The sequence below is a fragment of the Melospiza melodia genome, chromosome 3 (genome assembly GCF_035770615.1).
Source record: "Melospiza melodia melodia isolate bMelMel2 chromosome 3, bMelMel2.pri, whole genome shotgun sequence".
Lineage (NCBI taxonomy): Eukaryota > Metazoa > Chordata > Aves > Passeriformes > Passerellidae > Melospiza > Melospiza melodia.
This window is the reverse complement of record NC_086196.1, coordinates 61,681,290-61,703,908: the sequence shown is the minus strand read 5'-3', so window position 1 is coordinate 61,703,908 and position 22,619 is coordinate 61,681,290. Positions and strand designations below refer to the sequence as shown.

The window sequence follows — 22,619 nt, the reverse complement described above, 5'->3', positions numbered from 1 at the left end:
GCATTGCTGTCTGCTTATTCTCACTGAGTCTGGAATGCACAAAGTATTTTCCAGTATTTACATTATTATTTGAAATTCTCCGGATATTTAAACTTAATATTCATTCTATGAGTTGGAGAGTATTGTTTGCCTGTCTGCCTTTCTGGATGAATGTTTTTTCAAAGAGTTACAGGTGCCAAGTCTCCCAGGAACTTCTTGATGATCAGAATTTCATCAAGATATTTTTAAATGAAAACTGCGTGGTCAAAAGTCTAATTAAGGCTCTGTTGAAATCCCAACCTGAAATAAAACACACCATTGTTTCAACTAGAAATCAAGTTGAGTTAACATCTTCCAGCTGCCTTTTCTTTTCTTCCCATTAACTTAAAGCATTTTATGGTTAAAACTCTTCAAGAAACTATTCTAGTCTGATTTGAAAGAGTGTAGATCTGTTTCCCTTATGGCTGTACTTAAGATGTGGATTTCTTTTTGAAGGAAAACACCACTACTCAGCCCATTGCTCTTAGCTATCTCTTTTAAAACGCCATATGCTGGGAGTTAAAAAAGGACACAAATAAATGGGAGGTATCATCAGAGACAAGGGATGTTCAAAGTTTGTCAGTACACTACCAGAAACATTGAATATTTTATGTAAATTTGCAAGGATTCATCTCAGTGTGCCTTTCATCTTTATTAACTGCAAAAAATACCTTATTATGCAAATAGATAATTTTAGTTATCTTTATTAAAATCTTTCAGAGTGACACAACTGCATTTTTAGGCAGGATTTAAAGTTCCTTTTGCATGCTTAACTGCACTTCAGGAGTATTTAAAATTAAATAATGTGCACACTGCCTAAGTATTGACAGCAAAAACACTGGGTCACAGACATGCTTCAGGGTGGAAAAGATGGGAGAAAAGAATGGAAAGAAAAGCTTTCCCTGGGGTTTACAGTGTTTTAGAAGAAAAGTTGATGTTTTGTTTTATTCTAGTGAAGCATTATCTTATGATGCTTTAAAGTAGTCTTTTTGTAAAATGCAGAGCCTGATGGCAAAACCTTTTTGCTTCTGAGGAGGTTTGTTGGGAGAAAATTATTGTCCAACTCTGTTGTCTTTGTAAAGCTACTTGAAATGAAAAAACAAAAAGAGGACACATGTGGGTCTTTGTAAGGAATCTGCATCCCTTGTACAGATTTCAGTATTAAGGCACAGTTGTATCAATATTTTATTAAAATCTTCAACCAAACCAAATAAAAAACACTTGTTTTTCCAGATTTTGTAACTTGAATTTTATAAATAAGATTCTGTATTTCTCATATTATTCAAAGACTGTTCCCCAGTTCTTTTTTAAGCAAAATTCCCTTGAAAAACTTATTCCTCATAAAAAATAAAATGACGAGGTGATTCAGAAACAACAGATATGTTTCAATCCCTGAAAATGCAAACCAGGATTTGATTTGGTGTGGCAAATGCCTGCGAGCAAAGATTTTGGCATGTTATTTTTATATTTGGATTTATAACACATATTTGGTTTTAAGCAAAGATAAATTCCTGCTTATCTTTCTTCCCTTTACAGCTTTATCTGTACCATTTTTTCCTACATTTTCAAAGCTAGATGCCCATTCTAAAGATGTTAGTATCAGTCTATGCCCTTTTTCATTCCTTGCTGCATGTTTCTTTGTAGCATGTTTGATTCTGCTTCCTCACCTTTCCTTGTCTAGAAGTGAATGAACGTGATCAGCACAGAGGACAGACAGTGCTGTATAATCATGGTACTCCTGCAGGAGTATTCCAGCCAGTCTTAGGAAAGGATTTCAAGCAATGATTCCTCCAATGCTTTGATGCTGCCACTACCATATATCCAACACCAACATGCAAAGATGTTGTCTGACAAATTTCTGCGTATCAGAAAAGTTACAAAGGGGAGCTGCTGCTTCTAGCTGTCCAGTGTCAGATCACAGAATGATTTGAGTTGGAAAGGAGGTTTAATCCTCCAGCCATGAGGAGGGACATTTTTCACTATATTAGGTTGCTCAAAGTTCCATCCAACCCATCATTGAAGCATTCCAATGTGGCTCATGCCACTAGAAATGCTGGTCCACCATGGTTTGTACCTGCTCTGGATATATGTTCAGGAAGTGTATGGTAGTCCTCTCTGCAACCCTTGCAGACTCTCCTAGACATATATAACATTAATTAGTCCAATAATTATGACTGTCTTGAATTAATCGCTATGATCTGTGTGAATGGAAAGCACATAGCACTTCCAAACTGCTGGTTTGCATCAGAGTTAAACTTCTCTTTAAACAAATCCATATTTAAATAAAATGAACTTGGTTTCTTTCACTGCTTTGCATCTTGTAACTGAGATGACATTTAACTTTTTTCATATGAAGCAGAAGAGTCTTGATCTGTACTAATGCCATGAAATGAAGAGACACAAGTGTTTTCAATCTCAAAATGACAGAAGCTGAGGAAACTGGCAGTTTGTGTTTTCCCACACAAATCCAGCATAGTCCATGGAGAATAATAGATGGCCTGTTTTAAGACCATCATTCTTGGTGATGAAAAATGATATCTTATATATGGGCTAAATAAAGCATTTTAGAGAAATAATCTGAAGTCCATAATTTCAAGAAGGTTGTGGTTTGTTTTTTTGCTTGGTTGGGTTTTTGGGTTTTGTTGGGGGCTTGTTTGTTTGTTGTTTTTTGAAAGAGATAAGGCAATGTCTCCAGTACTACCAGGCATCCAAGAGCTAAAATATGCTAGACAGCAGTGTAGTCAGTTTACAATAGCCTCAGAATAAGGGAAAGATTTCTCTTAGGAATACACAATTTTCACAAGTCACGATCTTTCTGTGTGTTATGTTCTTCTGTACATTTGCGCTTGAAATGTCAAACAGCAGTGATGGTTTTGTGGTTTTGTGCATGCAGCACACTGATTTTTATTCGTAGGGTGACCTCTAGTGGCATCAAGGCCATTTTCTTTAGAGATGAGTTTAATTTCTTTAGTGTTTCTAAAAGGAAATAGGAATGGTGAGTGACAGAAAGCTGGTAAGATTGTGCTTGCTAAAAGGTACATTTATTTTTCATTATTATTAAGACAAAGATACCAATGTCACAACTGGATGAAAATTCAAAATCAGTACCTCTTTGCCTTTATTAACAAGTTTTACTCTGCCAAAGATACAGATACTTTTGAATTTGCTTTGTACAATTATTGAAATGTATTAGATACTTTTAGAAATATTTACCAAAGTGTTTGTTAATCAAATGCTTGCTACAGTATAGGGACAATTAATTTTGAAAATATATACAAGCAGTTATTTGGACATTACAAGTTGTTAGACTATATCCTTTGGTAACTGTGAAGCTACACACTGTAACAAACTTACTCTCTTGGTTTTGCATGCTATTTTGTGCTTCAAGTCAGCACAGTTTGTGGCTGAAACTATGAGCTCTTGAAGAGTTTTTTGTTTTTGTATCTGCCAAGTTCTTCTGTAAAGATGATCACAATCAGGAAAAAAAACATGGATTCTAAGCAGCAGCTAGACAAGCTGCAATGATGCCCTACCACAGCACTTGAGGTTTCTTTTAAGGTAATATGTTTTGGGATTTTCCCAGTATTACATGGGATGTAAGTTTAAAACTGTAGGAGTATATTCTAAATAAGACGACACTTCTTCCACCTGTCTCTTCAGGCCTCAATCTCACACAGACTTTTCTTTCTACAGGTTTCTCTCCAGTCCTTCTAGAGTGTTTTGTAGTTTTATTTTTTGCTGTATTTTTTCTATTACTTTTTTTAGCAGCATTTACTATGTCCAAGGTTAAATTCTAGAAGCAGGCATGACTCTTCTCTTTCAGTTTGTCTTCAAGAAAGAGAATACTGATATTTGCTGGAAGTCTTTGCAAATATGTCCTCCTCAACTGTCAGAGAAAATTCTGAGATTACTTGTGTGCCCCTATTAAACTTCCCATGTGACCCACTCAAAACCAGTGATCAGACCTTAAAAAAGAGCAAAGACATTTTTTGATCAAGTGATATTTTAATTATGAACTTGTAGCACAGCTACCCAGTACTCAGCCTTTTGACATTGACTTTGGCATTTCACTGTTGTTGGAACAGCTTGCAGCTTCTGTAAGGTTTCTTGTAGTAAGCATTTCTTCTGAAATAATGAAAAGTTCAGTGGGAGTTGTATTATTATTTAGAAATTCCTTCTGTCTTACAAGACAGAATGTGAAGATGAAGCTTTCAATTCTCTAATTTTGTCTATTAAGATAAGATAGTAAGATTCTGTGAGGGTAGTTACACATTGGAAAAGTCATCAAAGAAGTTTGCAGGATCTCTGTTCATGGAGTTTTCACAAGATGTCTGAACATAATCTGGTTCAGTTTTCACCAAACCTTGAGCAGTTTGAACCACACAGGCTTCCAAGGTCCCTTCCAACCAGAATGATTCTATGATTCTAAAACAGGACTTGAGGTATAGTGAACAAAAAATAAATCTGGTTCTATGCACACAGACTACAGATTCTAGGCCTAAGTTTGTTTGCTTATCTTCAGTATATCTTTGAGTACATCTCTCTTTTGGCTCTAAAAAGCTGGTAAAAAATTTAACTAAGAATAATACAGTGTTTAAAGTTCTGTAGGTTTCTTGCTTCTGGCCATGTCCAGTAGGTGTGTTGGGCAGCTTGACTAGTTTTGTTTCAGTCAAGGTTTTCTCCATGAAAGCTCTCTGTAATAAAAAATTCTGTGACCCAATGAACTGTAAACAACAAATTGAGCTCTTTTACATCTGTATTTATGTGAGTTTTTCAAGGTCAGACCTAGAGTAGAAATTCCTATCTAGCTGATTATGTAAAGGATAGGACAAGGGGTGAACGAAATAGCATGGCGAGTGTGATATCTAGCATTTCAGAACAACCTGCAGGTCTGGTAAAAAACTTCTGCCATTTATTTTTTGCTGAAATAGCCAGAGCAAATTAATTCATTCCTTCTTTGCTGAAAAATGTTTTCATATTTGAGATCAAAATAAATAATTATTTGGAACAAGTAGCTAATAATATCCTACAAATGTGCAGAGGTTAGATACAACTTGTCCAGATAAGAATCTTTTGGTTAAGTTGTAATTGCTTCTGGAAATGTCAAGATTGTCTCTTCTCATTACACACTACACTCTAATTCAGCCAACAGCTACCAGAACTTCAAGCCCAGTATCCTTTCCTTCACAGGTCATAGGAAAGAACTGAGCTATGAGAACTCCTTAAATACCCCTGTATTTCTTGTTCCTTGTTGAGCTGGTAGCACAGCACAGACAGCCCAGCTGTTCTGCAGCCAGAACATGGGAGAAGCAGCAAAAGTATGCTTAGTCCATGGGAGAAGCAGCAAAAGCATGGCACTCTCTATGGGACAGGGGTGTGGCCAGTAGGGATAAGGGGTCCCAAAACCATAATCTGGTCCCTACAACTGCCCAAGTTGCACATGGCCCTAATCTAATACACATACCAGAACACAGAACAACATCAAAATAAATCTTCTTAAAGAATGACATTCCTGGTGACATTAAATCCTATAGTTTTAGTTTCAGAAATTTTCTGGAAAATTCATACATCATACCAACATGTAAAAAAGCATTTAGGAAGCTGTTTTAGAGGACCAGTGGAGTAGCCATGTGGGAGAGTTGAAACTAAACTTTCTCTAGTACTTTTGTCTTTATTCTACACTTAACTGAGGTGGGGTCTTAGCACATCTCTTTGCTATTTGCATTGAAAAAAAATCAGATCCATGATAGAGGAGCTTCAGCCCAACATCTTTTGTTTTATTTGAGCCAGGAGTTAAACTAAATAATCTATAGTGCAACCTCATGCTCATAATATAATGATTTCACCAATAATGATGTCTTTCCTTTCACTTTCCATCTCCTCTACTCTCTTGCACATGAAAGTAGCAGAAAGATAAAGTTGTTCAGACTTGTACAGCCATATACATTTGTTTGGTTAGTATTCACTTCTTGAATCAAGCTCAAAACCTCATTTATTGTCTAACTTGAAAAACATCAGTTTCATGGCCTTATCATGGCCCCATTCATCTACACCTATACACAGCTGAAACAGAAGCAGTTAAGGATAAGCATGTATGCTTATTTTTCCTCAATATTCTTTCAAATGACATTGCTATAAATTTAGCATACAGTCCAGAATAAATGCTTCTGTGCATTGTCACAAGCATTTGTACTGACAACCACAGTACAGTTCTAGGTTTACAAACAGTTCAATGCAGAATGCAGGTAAAACACCCCTTTACTTTTAGAAAACACTGGGCCTATTGAATTAATCCCACAGTTGCTATGTGCATTGCATTCCTAAATGTGATCTGCAAGCACAGACTTTGCTGCCCATGCCTGTGTATGTTGTTCATGCCCAGTAATCTGTGACACTCATTGTGACTGCACCTTTAGCACCTTTAGGTGTGTCTTATTCTTAGGAAAGTTGTGCTATATTATTCTCAGTCAAATCCTTCTCTTGAGTAGGCATTATTTTACAAAAGTTGTGCTGCTTATTGAACTGCAGTCTGGATATTGGTGGTGGAGTATTCCTAATGTCTCATGACAAAGCTTAGAAAAGAGAGATTTTTTTTTCCATGAAAGCTCTTGGATTTTGTAGAAATTAATGTTTACAAAACTTCAAAGCTTATGGATGACAAATCACACCCCTTCTTGGGAGGCAGAGAAAGATCATTCAAACATATCAGGTATGATTTAATCTAATATTATGAACAAGATAAATGATGCAAGAGGATTCACATGTAATCAAATGGTAAAAAGTATTTATTAAGTTAAGGCAAGAATTTGTAGGGGGTTCCTGGCTAAGACCCAGCTATGTTACTTCTTCACTAAATTAACTGGCATGTATGGAACATATTAAACTTGAAGCTGCTTTATTGTTTTTGTTTGGGGTTTTTTCCCGCTAGTTTACTTTAATTGTATATTTGGAAAGCAACTGGGAATTTTTAGCCATGATGGTTTTAGAAGCTTGCATGCCTTAAGTGCAGCTGACATGAAGGTAACACCTCCTGTTTTGTATGCCATGTATTTTCAGGAAGAAAAATATAGATTACTAGCTTCAAAGAAGAAACTTTAGGGAATTAAAGTGTGACTATTTAGGAAAAACAGCTCATTGAGATGGGGAAAATAGTTCTGCTTGCCAGGTGTACATTGGAAGCTAGTTTGAGCCAGTATTAAGCCAGTAAAACAGTAAGCAATGCAATGTTACCAAAAAACCAACAAAACAAACAAAAACCAAAAAAAGCAGCATAGCAATGGACCCTTTTACTAAATTCAGTTATCAAAATCAACAAAATACACATCCTTAATCCTTTGCACATCCATTAACTTTTAAAATGTTGAAAACAGGACAGTGTGTTTCAGTGTGTTCTATGACAAACTGGCTGAAAATTTTAAAAATCTATTACATTAAGATTAAGTCAATTGCTCTAAACCCACAATATAAACTCATCCAGGCATTTGGATATTTTAATCTTCTCCTGAGTTACATTGTGCCTACTCATCTTTGCTTTTGTATAAGGTACACAAATAGTGCCCAGTGACAAACGTAGGCTGACATGGCCCTGGGGAAATATAAAGAAAAAGAGGAGAATTACTTGTAAGATGATCCTGAATAATGATAGACAGATATTCCTTCTAAAAAAACATCCGCTTACAACATATGTTCCATTTTGAAAGTACTAATGCTTGAGTTTGCCAAAAGCTGCAAAGCTGATAAATAATGCAGTAAATATATTAATGGGATACTAAAGTCAATTCTAAATTTGGTTACTTCAAGTGACTATAAATTAAAGCAGATAAACACAAGACTATCCAGTGAAAAAAATGAAAATATTTGACTGCAAAAGTACAGCTGGAGGGCAAGACACAATGTTATTTGAGGCACAAGACAATAAATCCCTAGGAGTTTGACTTCCAGGACACACTTAGGTTGAGAAATATACGAGCACCCCAGAGAGTATAAAGTTCAAGGTCACAGAGAGTTTCTTGCAAAATTTTCTGACTGTAGAAAAGAATCTGCCAGAGAATTTCAGATTGTTGCCAGTTTGCAGTAAACTACGGTGATAACACTTGGTATCATTCTAGAAATAGTGTGTTTGATCCATGCTTTCCACATGGCTTTGAAATAGTGATCCAGTTAGCAGGTGCTACAATTTCTCTCTGGTACTTTGTGATTTGATCATGTGGAGTGTGCTGTAAAATTTACTATTTCCTGTACTCCAAAATGGGGCCATTTCATTAGAATAAAATAATTATATTTTAAAATGCCTCTTAAAGTCTTCTTTATGGGAAAAAAAGCCCCAAAAATTACAAACTCGTATCGTATGAACTGTCACCTCATGCAGAGCTCACCTTCATCCTCTGTGTGGGCAGCTGGTATCAGTTGTATCCTGTGCTCACTTCACCAAATGGGTTGGATATGAAGATGAAGCAAAAACAGATGAAGCAAAAACAGTTAGTCTTAAAGTAAGCATCAAATTTGCCAGCTATTTGCCTACCAAGTGTAGCACTGCCAGTCTCTTCTTTACACCTTAGGACTCAGTATTCTTAAAAAAGGCTTCATGACATTCATAATTTTTGCCACTCAGCTCTATGTGCTATTATGTTAATGTAAAGAAACTAGTATTCTTTATCAGTACATTGCTGACTGCTGCCAAAATAGTTCTGTTGTACAGAACTGGATGCCAACAGATGCCCCTAGTGTACACAGACCCAATGTCTTCCTAAGCATGCATGTCATACCTCCCTGCACGCCTGAAACCTGGGGCTGCATTATCCAGGATTAAATTGCAGCAACTGCATTTGTTGCCCAGGAGAAGTCACTGGGGCATGAAAAGTGCATGTGGTATTACACTCAAACTGAATGAAATCATCTCAGCTGATGCACTAAAAGCCTAGATCTAAACTGTGCAGCTGAGTTTCATATGACAAACTGTCAAACAATGAATTAAAAGTCAATCCTGACTGAAAAAAGCAGATACAACTTTGTGTTCTGTGCAGTTGCAGAAATTATATTTGATAGTTAATATTTTAGCAGTAGCACCTCTACTACATCTTTTAATGTATTGCAAATCTTTTCGTGCATGTAGGCAAAGCTGATGTCACGATTTTTCAGTGCTTCATAACTTCAGTGTACTTGGTATATTTTCTGTTTCTGCATGGGAAGGTAGATATATACAATAAACTCTTTAGGGGAAAAAAAGCTGTAGCCAAAAGAATTTTTTTCTTAGGTGTCTAAATTGAATTTGTGAGTAAATAGTATGCTTTTTATGTTTTACAGTCTATTCATTCTGTGTCCCCCTAACATTATTATAAAATGACTGAGCCTATGTACTGAAAAATGCTAACATTAGATATGAGATACAGTGAGCCAGTAACCTCTGCCTTAGCTTCCTTTCTTCAGCTGTAGCTGAAATTGCCTGGACTGGTAAGAGGACAGGGGTGTGAGGCAGCAAAGGCCATGGGGCAGAAAGAGGCCACTGCAGGGGTTCATCAGGAAAGGTAAAAAGGAGGAGAAGGGAGAACAGAAGTAGCAGGGAATGAGGAGAAGGCAGAAGTAGCAGGAAACATAAGTGTTGAAATACCATCCACCAGACTTTAGGTGTCTTTTTGCTTGGAACATCAGGAAAGAGCCGTGATCCCTTGCATATATTACAGTAGGTATATTCCAAAGGTCTAGTCTTTAGAGCAGAATGTTGTTCAGTTCACAAACATATTGCTGCAATGAGCAGACATGACAAGAAACTGAAATGGACATTACAACAGCTTGGGAAAAGACACTGGAGAACTTACAAAGCAGCGCCCTGGCAGGCATGCCCTGGACTTGACTTACTACTGGACTTCACCTGACACTGTGATCAGATCTCTTCTGCTTTTGTGACCCAAGCTCAGTGATGTGCACAGGGATATGTAAGTTTTAGCCATTTATCTGATGTTATTTCTGCTGCTGGGGCCACACCAGCCTGCAGTATACTGATCTCTTTTCATTCACAAAACTCTGCTGCTCACCTTGTCTACAGCTGTGCTTCTGCCTTTCATCACCAGCTAGGGGTAATGGGCAGACTTGCATTCATGGGTGAGGATGCTGCATCCTGTTTATGATAAAGGTTTTCATCTCATACAAAAGGCTTTATTATTATTTCTGAAGGTAACATGCAACCAAAAAATCCCATCTGCAGCATGTAACCAGCAGAAAGAAAACAATTCTTTTGCTGTTTTTATATACAAGTGACAAAATTTTGTCTAAGTTTGGCTGAGCTTTCAGAGCTAATATAAAAATATTTTTCCAAGTACTAGATGTCCTAATAAACCAAGGAAGGAAAGCTATACTCTGGCTTGTATCACTCTGTAACAACGGCAGAATTTGGTGGTGTTTTCATGTAGGGAAGTCCTCACTTCAGAAACAGCATTATCATTTTAAGATGTTACTTTCTTCCACCCTGTGTAATTTCCCTTCATTATAAGCTGCTAGAGCTGCTGCCTCCTGAATTCAGTCACAGTCACAGGTTGTGCAAATAGGACAAATGCACTTCAGCGTGCTCAGGAGAGTCCCCTTTAACCTGAAATTGGCTCACACTAGGTCTGGCTGGAATATTCATGTAAACAGTACAAGGATTCTCACATGGTCTGTGAGCATGGCTCACTTGAGAGCCAGTAACTCCCTAAATCATTTCAGTTTGTTCCACAAGAGCACATTTCCCTCAAGCCTGGCTGCTGTGTGTTCATGAAGTTCAGAAAAGCATGAAGCCTCAGAAGCTCTGCAATGAGAGTACCCCCACCAGTTCCATCTGCAGCTGTGCTTTCTCACAGTATGCCTTCTCCTGGGGATGATATGTGAGAAATCAGAAAATCCTCATCCCTTGTAATCATGGAAAGGTTTGCTCCTTTCCTTAAAGGTTCTGGCACGGTTATGATGACCTTTGTGTTATCTGTTAATTCAGGTATAACTTACACAATGGCACTGTTGTATCATCTCCTCCACCTTTTGTCTTGTTTGTTCACTTTAACATTTCAAGCCGTTCATCTTTTAAGGGTACTTTCCCCACCACAAATGTATTCACCCTATCCTTCTTTGTAATCACACACAGCAAGACCTTCCAATGTATGAAATGAGACTCGTGCATGGGCTTTGCCCACCTTGACTGTCTGTATTAACATGCTTTAGCTAAGTAATGAAATAAAATGCTTTTCAACATCATCTGTATTAAGCTGTAGGGTGCTACTACAAAAGATTAATGGTTTCAGCAGGTGTGTTGACAGGCAGAGAGGGGTCACTGCTGCCCTCTTGTTCCAGACAGAATTCCTCTCCTTGAAGAGAGGGTGCGCTCCTCAGGCCTTGTGACAGACTGACACAGGATTTATTTTCTTTGCAGAAATAAGAGTTGGGGTGGAAACTTGTGTGTATTGTACAGCAAATCTTTTGGTTTTTAAAAATTTTCCTTGAGTTAAAAAGGTCAAACATATTTTCTTGGGAATGTAAACCTCTTCTCATTCATCCCAGAAACAGAAATTGTTGTAACATTAGTAGGTAACTTTATATTTCCTTTCACCACTGAACATATAAACCGTGATGGAAAGACTGTTTCACAATCTCTCAGAATAAGCATATTGTGTATTGCATGTTAACTACCTCTGTTACAGGATAGGGAAATCATAAGCTGCTAACTTAGGCTACTCTTAAGGTATTTCCTTAGTTATCCTTTACCTTGAAAATTTTCTCACATAGGATATAAAGGGATATTTTCCTTATATCTACTAATATATATATATAAATATATCTATATATATAAAATATTTTCTCACATATATAAGGATATTTTCCTTACATATACTAATTTATTGCTTTCCAAATTTCTCTTTCAAGAGCTAATGATGTCTCTTCTTTTTGCAACAGCTTCTGGTCCTTTTTTTGTTGCCAAAACCATTGCAAAAAGTGGTTGAACACATTTGATAGTGTTTTATGCCAAATGTGAATGTTTAACTTGTTTTTATTTATAGCTAAAATGATTGTTCCAATCTTTAATGATGAAAAAACCCAGTTATAAGCAATTTGATTCAAATTACTATTTATTGATTATGTCCTCTACTAAGTAAGACCTAAATAGGGAATTTGAAGAAGCATTTCCAGAAGAGAGAAATGGTTAATCACCCCAATTTCATTAACTGCCTCTTAAAAGCTAGTTTTTATTCTAATCAGAAGTTGCTTCTTTGGACACCATATATTCATTGCTAAAATCTGATTTACCCTGTAGCTGTTTTAAATCCTTCTGAAGAACCAATGTTTGATCCAGTGGAAGAGAATCTTCGAATGCAAATTGAAGAAGAAAAAAAAAGGTACTACTTTTGCCTCAGATTTCTACCATCCTTGAGAAGATAAATTATACTGATAGTATATTCCAATTACAATTCTACGCACACAGTTACCCTCAGGGTTTTCTCTGACATTTTAAAAATATCAGCTTTGTGGTTCACTAATAGTTCTAAATTTGTGTATATGCTGTTGGTTTGTCTGTCAGATGCCACAGTAGATGAGAGAGCTAAAATTTATGCTTGAGCTAAAGGTTAAAAATAAATAAAAACAGCTTAATGTCCTCCCTGAGGATTAGTGTTTGCAACTTGTTGTTTGAATCCAAATGTATTGTGAGCCTTTTGGGTTGATTCAGAAAAGTCCTGCCTTTCTCGACCTAAAGAAAGCCTTTAGGCTATACAGAACTCACTAAGTGTAAATAATATGCAGATTACAGATTGGTTAACCAATCCTTGCCAGGAGGATTAAAAAAATAGATACAAGGATATCAGTATGAATTATTTTGCTAGCATTTGTTATTCACAATCTCTGAGGAAACTTCTGGCTCTTTCATATTCCTGGTAAATCTCTGAGTGTCTAATAGCCAAGAGGGTAATGAAGTTTCCATCTGACAGGGGAACCAGTCTCAGGTCCTATCTGAATCCCAGATACCAGTTATTTATTAATGGTAACACGTTGAGAATTCAAATGAAATAATTTCCATAGTTGATTGAACCCATATTTTAACTGTTAATCAATGTTGATCCCACTTGAATTTCACTAACTTCTTTATGAAATAAAGGGTTTGTGGAATAAGTTTCTTGCACTTACTGTCCTGTGAAGCTTTTGTAAAATATGAGATGTTTCCTTCTACCATCTGTCTGTGTCCTCTGGATCTCTGATTATTATACATTATTTTATAGTTTAAATCTCTAACAGTTCTAGCTAGGATTTACCTTTGTTCAGATATATGTTGGAAAATCTGTAATACACTTTCTTCTTCTCATATTAGCTATAAAACAGTGTACAGTCGTTTCAAAGGACTGAAGGTAGAGATTGAGCACCTGCAGCTTCTTATGGAAAAAGTGAAGATGAAGGTGCAAAAAGACTTTGAAGTCTGGTGGTCTGAAGAGGCAAAAAAATTCCAGGTATGAAATAATTTGTATTTCTTCCATTTTCATGTAAATATAACATCTTCAATAATTTCTTTAAGAAGTAGTTAATTGACTAGACAGAAAGGAGTATGAAGGGAAGGAATTCAGGGTCTGGTTCACCTGTACTTATGCCAAAGTGAGTTGGAGAAAGGTAATGTGAATTATACTTGTGCGAAGCTAAAAAAAAAGATCAAACAAACCCATTTTTTTCCTGCTCTATTTTCTTTTTGATGTTCTCCCAAACAACTTGATTAGTAGGGAAGTATGGGCCCAAAATGGTAACAACTCTGAAAGAATATTATCAGATTGCAAAAAATAATCTTTTTTACTTCTAGCAAAAATAGTTTTTATAATTCCATCAGCATTTTTTGCAGCAAATATAGTTACTTTTTAGCTTCCTTTGCTTGCAAAGACTCCAGTAACTTTCCAGCTTCCCATCAGCTCCCATCACAGTGTTTCGTCACTCTCTAGCTGAAGTCCACCAGTGTTTAAGCACAGAGTGCACTAATGCAATGACTTGTGTAAAAATGAACTAAAGACCTGTCATTTTAACCAGTGTATTGGAAGTTCGTAACACAATCAGTCTGAAAACTACACTCTACTGAAACAACCTAGCTTTCTGGTGCTCCCCTTCTGACACTTTTTTAATGGCTTCAAGTAGTGACACAGCAACTCACAGCAAAGCTTGGCCATGAAACGTACATCAGCCTCATGAAAAAGAATGCTGAGTGCAGTCCATCCCATATCATTTATTATTAACTGGAAGAGAAGATTTACTCCTTGAGGAAAAGTTGTTATAAAGAAAGAAAGTTTTAGCTTATATTTGGTTAATTCTCATGAGTATAGATTTAAACCATATTTTTAAGAAAACAGCCTAAAATAAATGCAGAACTTAACACTGGGAACTTAGTTATCCATACATTGCCATCTAAGCAGCCTAATTGCAAGTTATCCTGACCAAATACTTTTCCAGTTAAAATTGCTAACCATATAGGTGGCAAAGAAGATGACGTTTTAGTCACCCTCCTGTCTAAATATTTAGGCTTTTCAAAGCACGGCAAGTAATATTCTTGAATATACAGCAGCACATTTTTCTCCATCCCTTAAAAGGAGAATTCCACAGTTCAACCTCTCATGATTCATCAATAGAAGATTAGAGAACTGGAAAGCATAATTGGGATTGATTTCTTAGATCTTGACCTATCTATACATCTGAGCTCCCTAAGAAACTGAAATCAGTGAACATATGCTGTAACATATTAAAAACCTGTAACTTGATCTTAAAAATACTTGAACCAACCCTAAAAACTTTTCTCTTTGTTCAGAAGTGTTTGTGCAAGTGGAGAAAATACTGTGTGATTCAGGCTCTGTGTTTTCTGAATGAGTCATTGCTTACCTTGTTATTGCTGAAATTTATAGGCCAATATGAAGCACTTTAAAAAAATCTTAGCCTGATAATTTTGTTTTTCAATCTAAACCCAGGAGGAAAAGCCAGAGATGGTTGCCTCACCAAATACTGCCCATCCTGTTTATCCACAGCTTATCAGATCCTCACAGCACCTATCACCTATCAGGTAAATTGTTTATTTTTCTTTTCCTTCCTTACATGGGAAAAAAATGCACTTTTAATAAAAGTGAAGTTGTCCAGAATGCTTTTGCAAATACCACACTGAAACACTGTATTTTCAGTTGCAGCAGAAACAATTGTGTAAAAAATGAAATTTTATTATTCAGTTATTTGGAAGTCCTATTGAAGATAGGACCTCAGTTCTTTTGACATGTTTGTCTTGGAACCTTGGAAACTTTTCTATAGGGGCCCCACAACAGCTAAAAAAGGTAGGCCTGTTAGCAGTCAGGTTAGTGAATGAGGAGACTGTATCTCCTTTGGGATGTATGCAGGGGACTTCAAAACAAAAAAGATTTAAAAATGATTTCATACATATCCTAGGTAGACTTGCTCCTGAAAAATGTCATAGTACTACATTTATTCAGCATATTATTCCACAATGATATTATATTTGATATTGTAAGATGGGGATGTGTCATATACAGGAGAGAAATGTAATCATCTTAGTTGTTTCATCAACAGTCACCTCTGATTTTAAAACCTCTAACTTAAACTTGTAGTAATAGGTTTTTCATAACCATCAGGGAAAGTAGTGTGCAAGAAACCACATACCTGACTGTGCAGGTTTCCATATTCAAGGACAATAAATGGAGGTGTTCTCTCCCCTTCCTTCTTTCTCCCTCCCTCTTCCTCTTTCCCTCTCCACCTTTCTCTTGCTTTCTTTTTCTGCCTCTCCTCCTTGTTATGCAATTAACATTCCTCTGATGAGTGGCTTTACCTACATTTTTATGGCAGTCATCTGCATAAATGATGTTTTACTGTTTTCTTAAAACTGTAAAATAACTTCAAAGTTTTATTTAACACTCTCATGTATCCATAGTAAATGCTCTGTAATCAGTATAGAAAATGATAGACATAGTCCTCTAAAGTTTTCTGACAAGACATTTTCAGATCTCTCAAACTGATGAAAATCAACTCTAGTCTTCTCTACTTTGTTTTGGTTCTTTTCCAGTGTCCTCTCAAGACTTAGGCATTAATCATTTTACAGATGGTTTTAGGCCTAATCTGTGCTGTTCATCTCTGGTCTAAGGCTGAAGGTTACTTGTCCCAGAGAAAAGCTCACGGACCAGAACATGAGAGCATTTTTGGTCCAGTTTAGCACAAATTCAGCCAAATGAGCTCAAGCAATTTGTGTAAATATAACATCTTCAATAATTTCTTTAAGAAGTAGTTAATTGACTAGACAGAAGGAAGGAATTCAGGGTCTGGTTCACCGGTACTTATGTACTCATGAAAGCCACAATGGCTTTCATTTAAGGAATTTATCCATGACTGTCACTCTCTACACTGTCCTTTGAACTAAGCATCTCTTGCACAGCCCCTCTGCCCCACTGATCTTGGGAACAACAAATTTCAGTTGGTGTGCTGATGCATTGCTCAGGAGAGCAATGCCTTTCACATTCTAATTAAAAATTCTTGAACTAAAAAGAGCATATGGTAATGCCTAGGCACTTTCTAGTGCAATGGGGAACTGGCCTCCAGCAGTGGTGAATCCTCCTTTCCCTACCCTGGCTCAGAAACAAAATTGCATAACTGATTTCTTTATGTCTTTTTAAGCTTTTCTATCAAATGCCTTTAGTGTTCATGTTTATTACTGGAGGACAAGTCTAAGGAAAGTCCATCTGGCATTTTGACTAGAATAGAGAAAGGTGCATGGTTGCTTTCAGCTGCCAAGCTTACTTCAGAGTCCTGTACTGCCCCACGATTCCCTGCAAAAAGCAGATGTTCTTTACAGTGAACAGTTTTCTCTGTGTCTAAGTAATGGGCATATTGACTGAGGCTGACTGGATGATCCTTGCATAAATATCACAGACACAGAATATTTATCTTCTGGAACTAAAATTGTAGAGGGAGTTGGGATGAATGTAGTTTTATTTTCCCATCTCTATCAATATTCTTGCAATAATCTTTAAAAGTCAAGCACTCTTTCCTTCCTGTGGTTCTAGAAAGTTGATATTATTTTATGTTAGGCTGTTTAAACATATTTTACTCAGGTACATTTCTAGTGGCATGTATATGGAAGTAGAAACACTATTTCTGCTTTTTCTGAGGCAGGAGCTACAGGCTTAACCTCCCACTGTGCATGAAAATTTACTTTATCCCCTACCCAAGTCAATAACATTTTAGAGTAATGGTTTCAAATTTCAGACTTTAAAAGAATAAAATAGTAGAATATTTATTTCCCAAGGATTTCTTTGGCCCCAGTTGTCACAGCAACTTTACTTACCACTTCCCATAATTTGTGTAGAATGAATCCAGGCTACAGGCACTTATTTTCCTGAGACACAAACGGCTCTTTTTTTCTAACCTGTTCTAGCCATTCTAAAATGGCTGTTTAAAAATCAGCCATCTCTCTTTGGAATGACATTGCTGTCTTCACCCAGCAGAATAACCAGCCACCAAAGCAAAAGCTGACATAAATTATGTTTGATATAATGTGGTGTAAATAAAACCTGTTTCCAAGATGGAATTCAGTTAACAGGTGTGTTCAGTAAGTATAAGATCTAAAACTATGTACGCTAAATTCTAAGACTGCTATTGACAGAGTAAGCATGCAGTAAAACCATTCAGACAAACTCCTGAATGGGAATGGATGTAGATACAATCTTCAGGCTAGCAATAATAATTTATATAACTCAGCATGCAAAGGACACAGGTGTATTCCTAATCTTTGTGTGTTTGAACAAGGTCTTTTGATCACGTTCTAGTGTATGACTTGTGTGCATTGTTATTGTGTGACACACCTAATATGTCATGTTTCCAGAGAAAATTAAGCCTTGGGAAGGCTCAAATTTTATTTTATAGTAAGTTAATTTATAACTAAAATAACAGAGAAGGGAGGCTGGTAATCCTTTTGAGGCTTAAGAAGGATACACACACCTAAAAGGCACTTGATCCATGGCCAAATATGTCTCTTTTTTCAGTTGAAAAAATGGCTGAATTGTTAAAGTGTTGAAATGGGTCTATGTTAATAAAAGAGTTGAATAGTGACCATTTCTGCCTCAGTCAGTGAGATCTGAAAGCTGTGGTGCTGCCTGAACTCACACTGTATATATGTTTATGTCTCTCAATGGATTTCTGTCAAGTCTGCAAGAAGTCTGAAAATACACATCGGCTCAGGATTCCTTATGTGCTCCACACATTCAGAATTCAACACAGCCTTTTGTTCTTCCTCATACAGTCTCTCCCACAATGACTTTCATTTAAGGAATTTATCAGATCCTTGTCTATTCAAATTGCTTCTCTCACTGAACATTTTGTTTCAGTAGTGTTGAACGGTTCTTGTATTCCCTTTGAATCATCTAAATTTTAGATAGTTATTAAAATCTTATAAAAATTTTGGATTTTTTTCCTCCTCCTAGAATGGATGCATTCCTTTTCATCTCAGTCAAATCTTTCTTAACCTCACTCATTTCCTTTTACTGCATCTCATTTGTCCTATTCCAGAAAGCCCTACAGTATGTTCAACCTCAGACTCCTCGGCTGTTCTGTTTCTTATTCAAAGTGTTCCTGGCACTTTAAATTCCCTTGGAACCATTTTCAAATAAATCTTCATGTTGTCTGATGACTCTGAGCATCAGATTTTTTAACAATTACTGTCCTGGATTGCAACAGTTATCCCCTATATTAATGTTGCATGAAACAAAGTCAATGTTTACATATTTTACAGCATTTTCTGTCTAATAATTTTTTATTCCTGCCAATTTTCTGCAGCGTTACATAATGATAAAAACATAATCTGGGAATAACATCATCAATTAGTGACATTTCAAAGGTTTTCATGTTCTTTGGTAACAACTGGAACAATACCTCTATGAATTTGCAAGTTAGGCCAAATTTAATTTTGTAGCCAGCTACTAAAATGCTCAGCTTTTAGCAGCTTGAATCTTTCCTGTCTGTACACTGAACATCTGTTCCCCTCATGTCCAAAACTCAGATAACTGGACAACTGCAGCTGAGGGTTTTTTAACATTACAGAGGTTGCACAATTTTTCAATTTCAATTAAAATTGAAAATTGTGCAATTTTTCAATTTCAATTCAAATTTTCAATTTCCATTTTAATCTACCTGACTTGCCATTATTTTTCAGCTGGCAAATTAAGCACTCATACCATGACATACATCATCTCTGCAGCTCCTGTACCCTGTGTACTTGATGGAGCTGATCCGTCCATGGGCCGGTTGTCTCTGCTCCTTGGGTTCCTGCAGCAAGGGAAACTCTGCTGCAACCCTGTGTTCATCTCTATGACCCCTGCCCCATGCCTGGCTGAGAAATATACCCTCAGCAGAGGATTCTCCCCCTGAAACTGCCCCAAAAAAGAAAGTTATCCACTGGGGGAAACATCAGGTACCAGGTTATAAAAACAAACAGACATATAAAGTTGACAGACTATCTTTAATCTCCAGAAAAAGTAGGAATTTTACTGAAGTTGTCAGGAAACAGTCTTTGATATTTCTTAAATTCAACTCATGGAAAAATCAGATGGATTGAGAATGAAAATGGGAATCATACACTGTCAAAACAAGCTGAAAAATGTTAGAGGTTAAAGCTTGGGTGACAGACAGACACAGGACTTACATACCTTGTACATCCACCCAAACCCAAAATGTGATCCAGAAATGCCTGTTTGCACATTAGAGAAATGTTGAATGGCACCTCTAGAGATCTCTGGATCAACCCCTTGCTTGAAGAAGACTTTTATCACACTAAAGTGTGTCAGGCATGGTTTGCTTTGGCTTTGTTGGAGCCTCCTGAGATGTCCAGTCCTTCCTGCTGGTCACACAGAGAGGGGTATTATTACCTCCACCCCATGCTGGCATAATGACTTGCCATTAAATCTAAAGCATTACCTAGAACATTTCTAAATTTTTTGCATTACTAGAACAGCATCTAACACTCAGATGAATAAGGAGGGTCCTGACTTCTAAGAACAGGTTAGGAACAAGTTGTATCTGAATGTACAAACCACTGCACAGCAGAATTATACTCTTTTGTCCCCTTATGATTCAACTTATCTTGCAATGTCAGTATCAGAGCTTCAGTATGAAGGATTCAAGTTATCCCCATACTGACATTCCCTCAAGCCTAGGAATCAGAGAAATCTCTAGGATATAAGAGATGGATTTGAGTTGTGCCAAATTGATGGACTCATTTGTTTGATTAGCACACTAATTGCTAACATCTTACATGGAAGCAGAACTTTGAGTCATTTAAAAAAATAGTTACAAGCTTCCTTATAAATTTCTTTAACTTGCAGGACAACAGTTTGCATCCCACAATAAAAATGTCTGCTTGCAACCCCACAGGCACTGGATAGGAGATGAAGGTCCATCTCTAAGTGCAGTAACATTAATTTCCTGATTTTGGGCATCATCCCACTCAGTCTAAGTGGGTTTTTTAATATTGCTTCCCGTGGGTGCCAATTCTCCCAGAGCACCCTGAGGCAAGTTTTGCCATATTGTCCTTGGGTCCAGGAATGTACTAGAAAGTGACATCCCTAGAGTTCTAACCATGCCACACCTTAGTATATAGGGTTTGGGGTTTTTTTAATCCGTCTAAATCCAAATCTCTTTCAAATGGGGATTTAACAATTTTGGGCAATTTTTTTTTTTTTTTTACAATGGAAAAAAAAGAATTCAAATAGGTAAACTACTGCAACTGTAAAATACTTCGGTTGACTCACAGTATTTGTAAAATTATACATCTTGTGCATGGCAAAGAGAAAGCAAAGATGCTTATTTTAATTTTAAAAAAGCAATAAAAAAGAATCACATTAAGTCACATTACTTTATGTTTGTTGTAGGCTAAGAATAGAGTCAGGGATGGTTGCTAGGGTTCAGTTGATGTGGAGCAATTTATTAAACCTCGGTTATGTGACTTGGATGCCTCAGTATCTCAGGGCACAGACACAGAGGCCTTTTAGAAAACTGAATTTAAAACACTAAATCACTTCATTTTTAAGAACTGCCAAATCGGTGGAAAAAATGTTCAGGAAATCCTAAAGCAGAATGACAATATAAGGTTCCCAGATATTGTTGAACCACATAGTAGGTAATAACATCACACATCCTTTCTAGCTCTTGTAATATGTAGATGTAATAAAGTACAGAATATTATTGACATTACATAAGATATTGCTTTAGTTGAATTAGGCAGGTGTGAATGGTGTGGGATTCGAGGAGTTAAAGAGAATCATTCAGCAAACCTGGAGCTGTTCAGCTGAAAATGACTTATACTCCTGGGCACAATATCTGCTGCAAAACTGAACCTGGCACAGTGTAACACAGTAAAATTTTAGTAATAAATTTCTTTCCCTTTTCAAGTTCTCTGCCAGAAATATCAATTCATCAGCCAACAATGAACAAACTACTGCAGAGTTAGAAAAGCAAGAACTTGCCAATCCTGCCATCTACTGGAAAAATCCTTACACTGAGTAATTTACTTTTTCCACTCTAAGATTGGCACCAGATCTGGCAGTATGTGCAACTCCCAAGAAAAGCAGAGAGTCTCTAGATATCCAGTGGTGGAAAACCATCTCCCCAACAGTGAGCTTCCTTGATAATGATATCTGCAGAGGCAGGAATGCACAGCAGCTGTTTGCAATATATTTGGCTATCATCAACAAGCCCCATCCCAAAGTCCTCACTGAGTTTTTGCCCAGTCTCTCGCTGATTTTGGTAACAACTTTGCCTGACTAAAGAAAGAATAGAAAATGAGCAAGGGCCTCACTTGGCTAATACTCAGTTTAAGAACTAAATATACCATTACAAACTGTACATCGGATATATCAAAGTGCTTTACAAGTCTGGCTTAGAAGGCAAATAATAAAAGTATATTTTTTGTGAATGTATTCGTCATTCTTTCATAGCCACATTCTCTACAAAAACATAATCATCATATGGATTAAAATGAAAATCTTCTTTCAGTAAACAAGTGTTTTATATAGATTTTAAATTTTTGAAAAACATCTTCTTTGTAGTTTGTTAGTGTATGTATTAATATTGCCCACACAAGGGCTATATTCTTTTATTTCCTTCTTTTTCCTTCATTTCTTCATTTCCCATTCAGTTTTGCAGACACCAGTAGAGAGAGCCCTAATGAAGATCCACCTGTGAAAAACAATTCAGTCACTTCTGGTAGCCCAGCTTTAAAAACAAGGTAAGAACTATACCTTGGCTACTCAGAGGAAAGAGCAAAGTACAAAATAATATAATGCCTTCACAATCCTCCATCCATCTATTCAAAAACAGTCTCCTTGAAATATAAAAATGAAAAATTTTACAAATTGCAGATTTTCCTCTAACTTCCAAACCAACTGCAGGCTGCCACATAGCTTTACACCAATCTGCTGCATCATCAGTATTACAAAGGTGGTTTCGTGTTTGGCCTGAAGCTTTTTCCTCTATAAACTTATGAATATTCATGACTGTGCCTTCCCAGCCTTCTCAGAGAAAGGAAATCTGAAAGAGTAAATAAAAACATTTGAAAATAAGAGAAATCAGTGTGTATG

The 22,619-nt window shown here is 36.6% G+C and overlaps 1 protein-coding gene across 7 annotated transcripts in view; it reads left to right on the top strand.

Annotated features, from left to right (window-relative positions):
• KIF6 (kinesin family member 6) overlaps positions 1–22,619 on the top strand; it is a 156,759-nt gene that overhangs the window by 127,528 nt on the left and 6,612 nt on the right. For 6 of the 7 annotated variants that reach the window (XM_063152014.1, XM_063152015.1, XM_063152013.1 and 3 more), the window contains 4 exons: positions 12,293–12,374; positions 13,340–13,475; positions 14,964–15,055; positions 22,178–22,267. In XM_063152014.1, coding sequence (XP_063008084.1) covers positions 12,293–12,374; positions 13,340–13,475; positions 14,964–15,055; positions 22,178–22,267 — 400 coding nt within the window. Of the gene's footprint in view, positions 1–12,292; positions 12,375–13,339; positions 13,476–14,963; positions 15,056–22,177; positions 22,268–22,619 lie in introns of those variants that run through there. The other variant, XM_063152018.1, reaches the window with a different exon arrangement.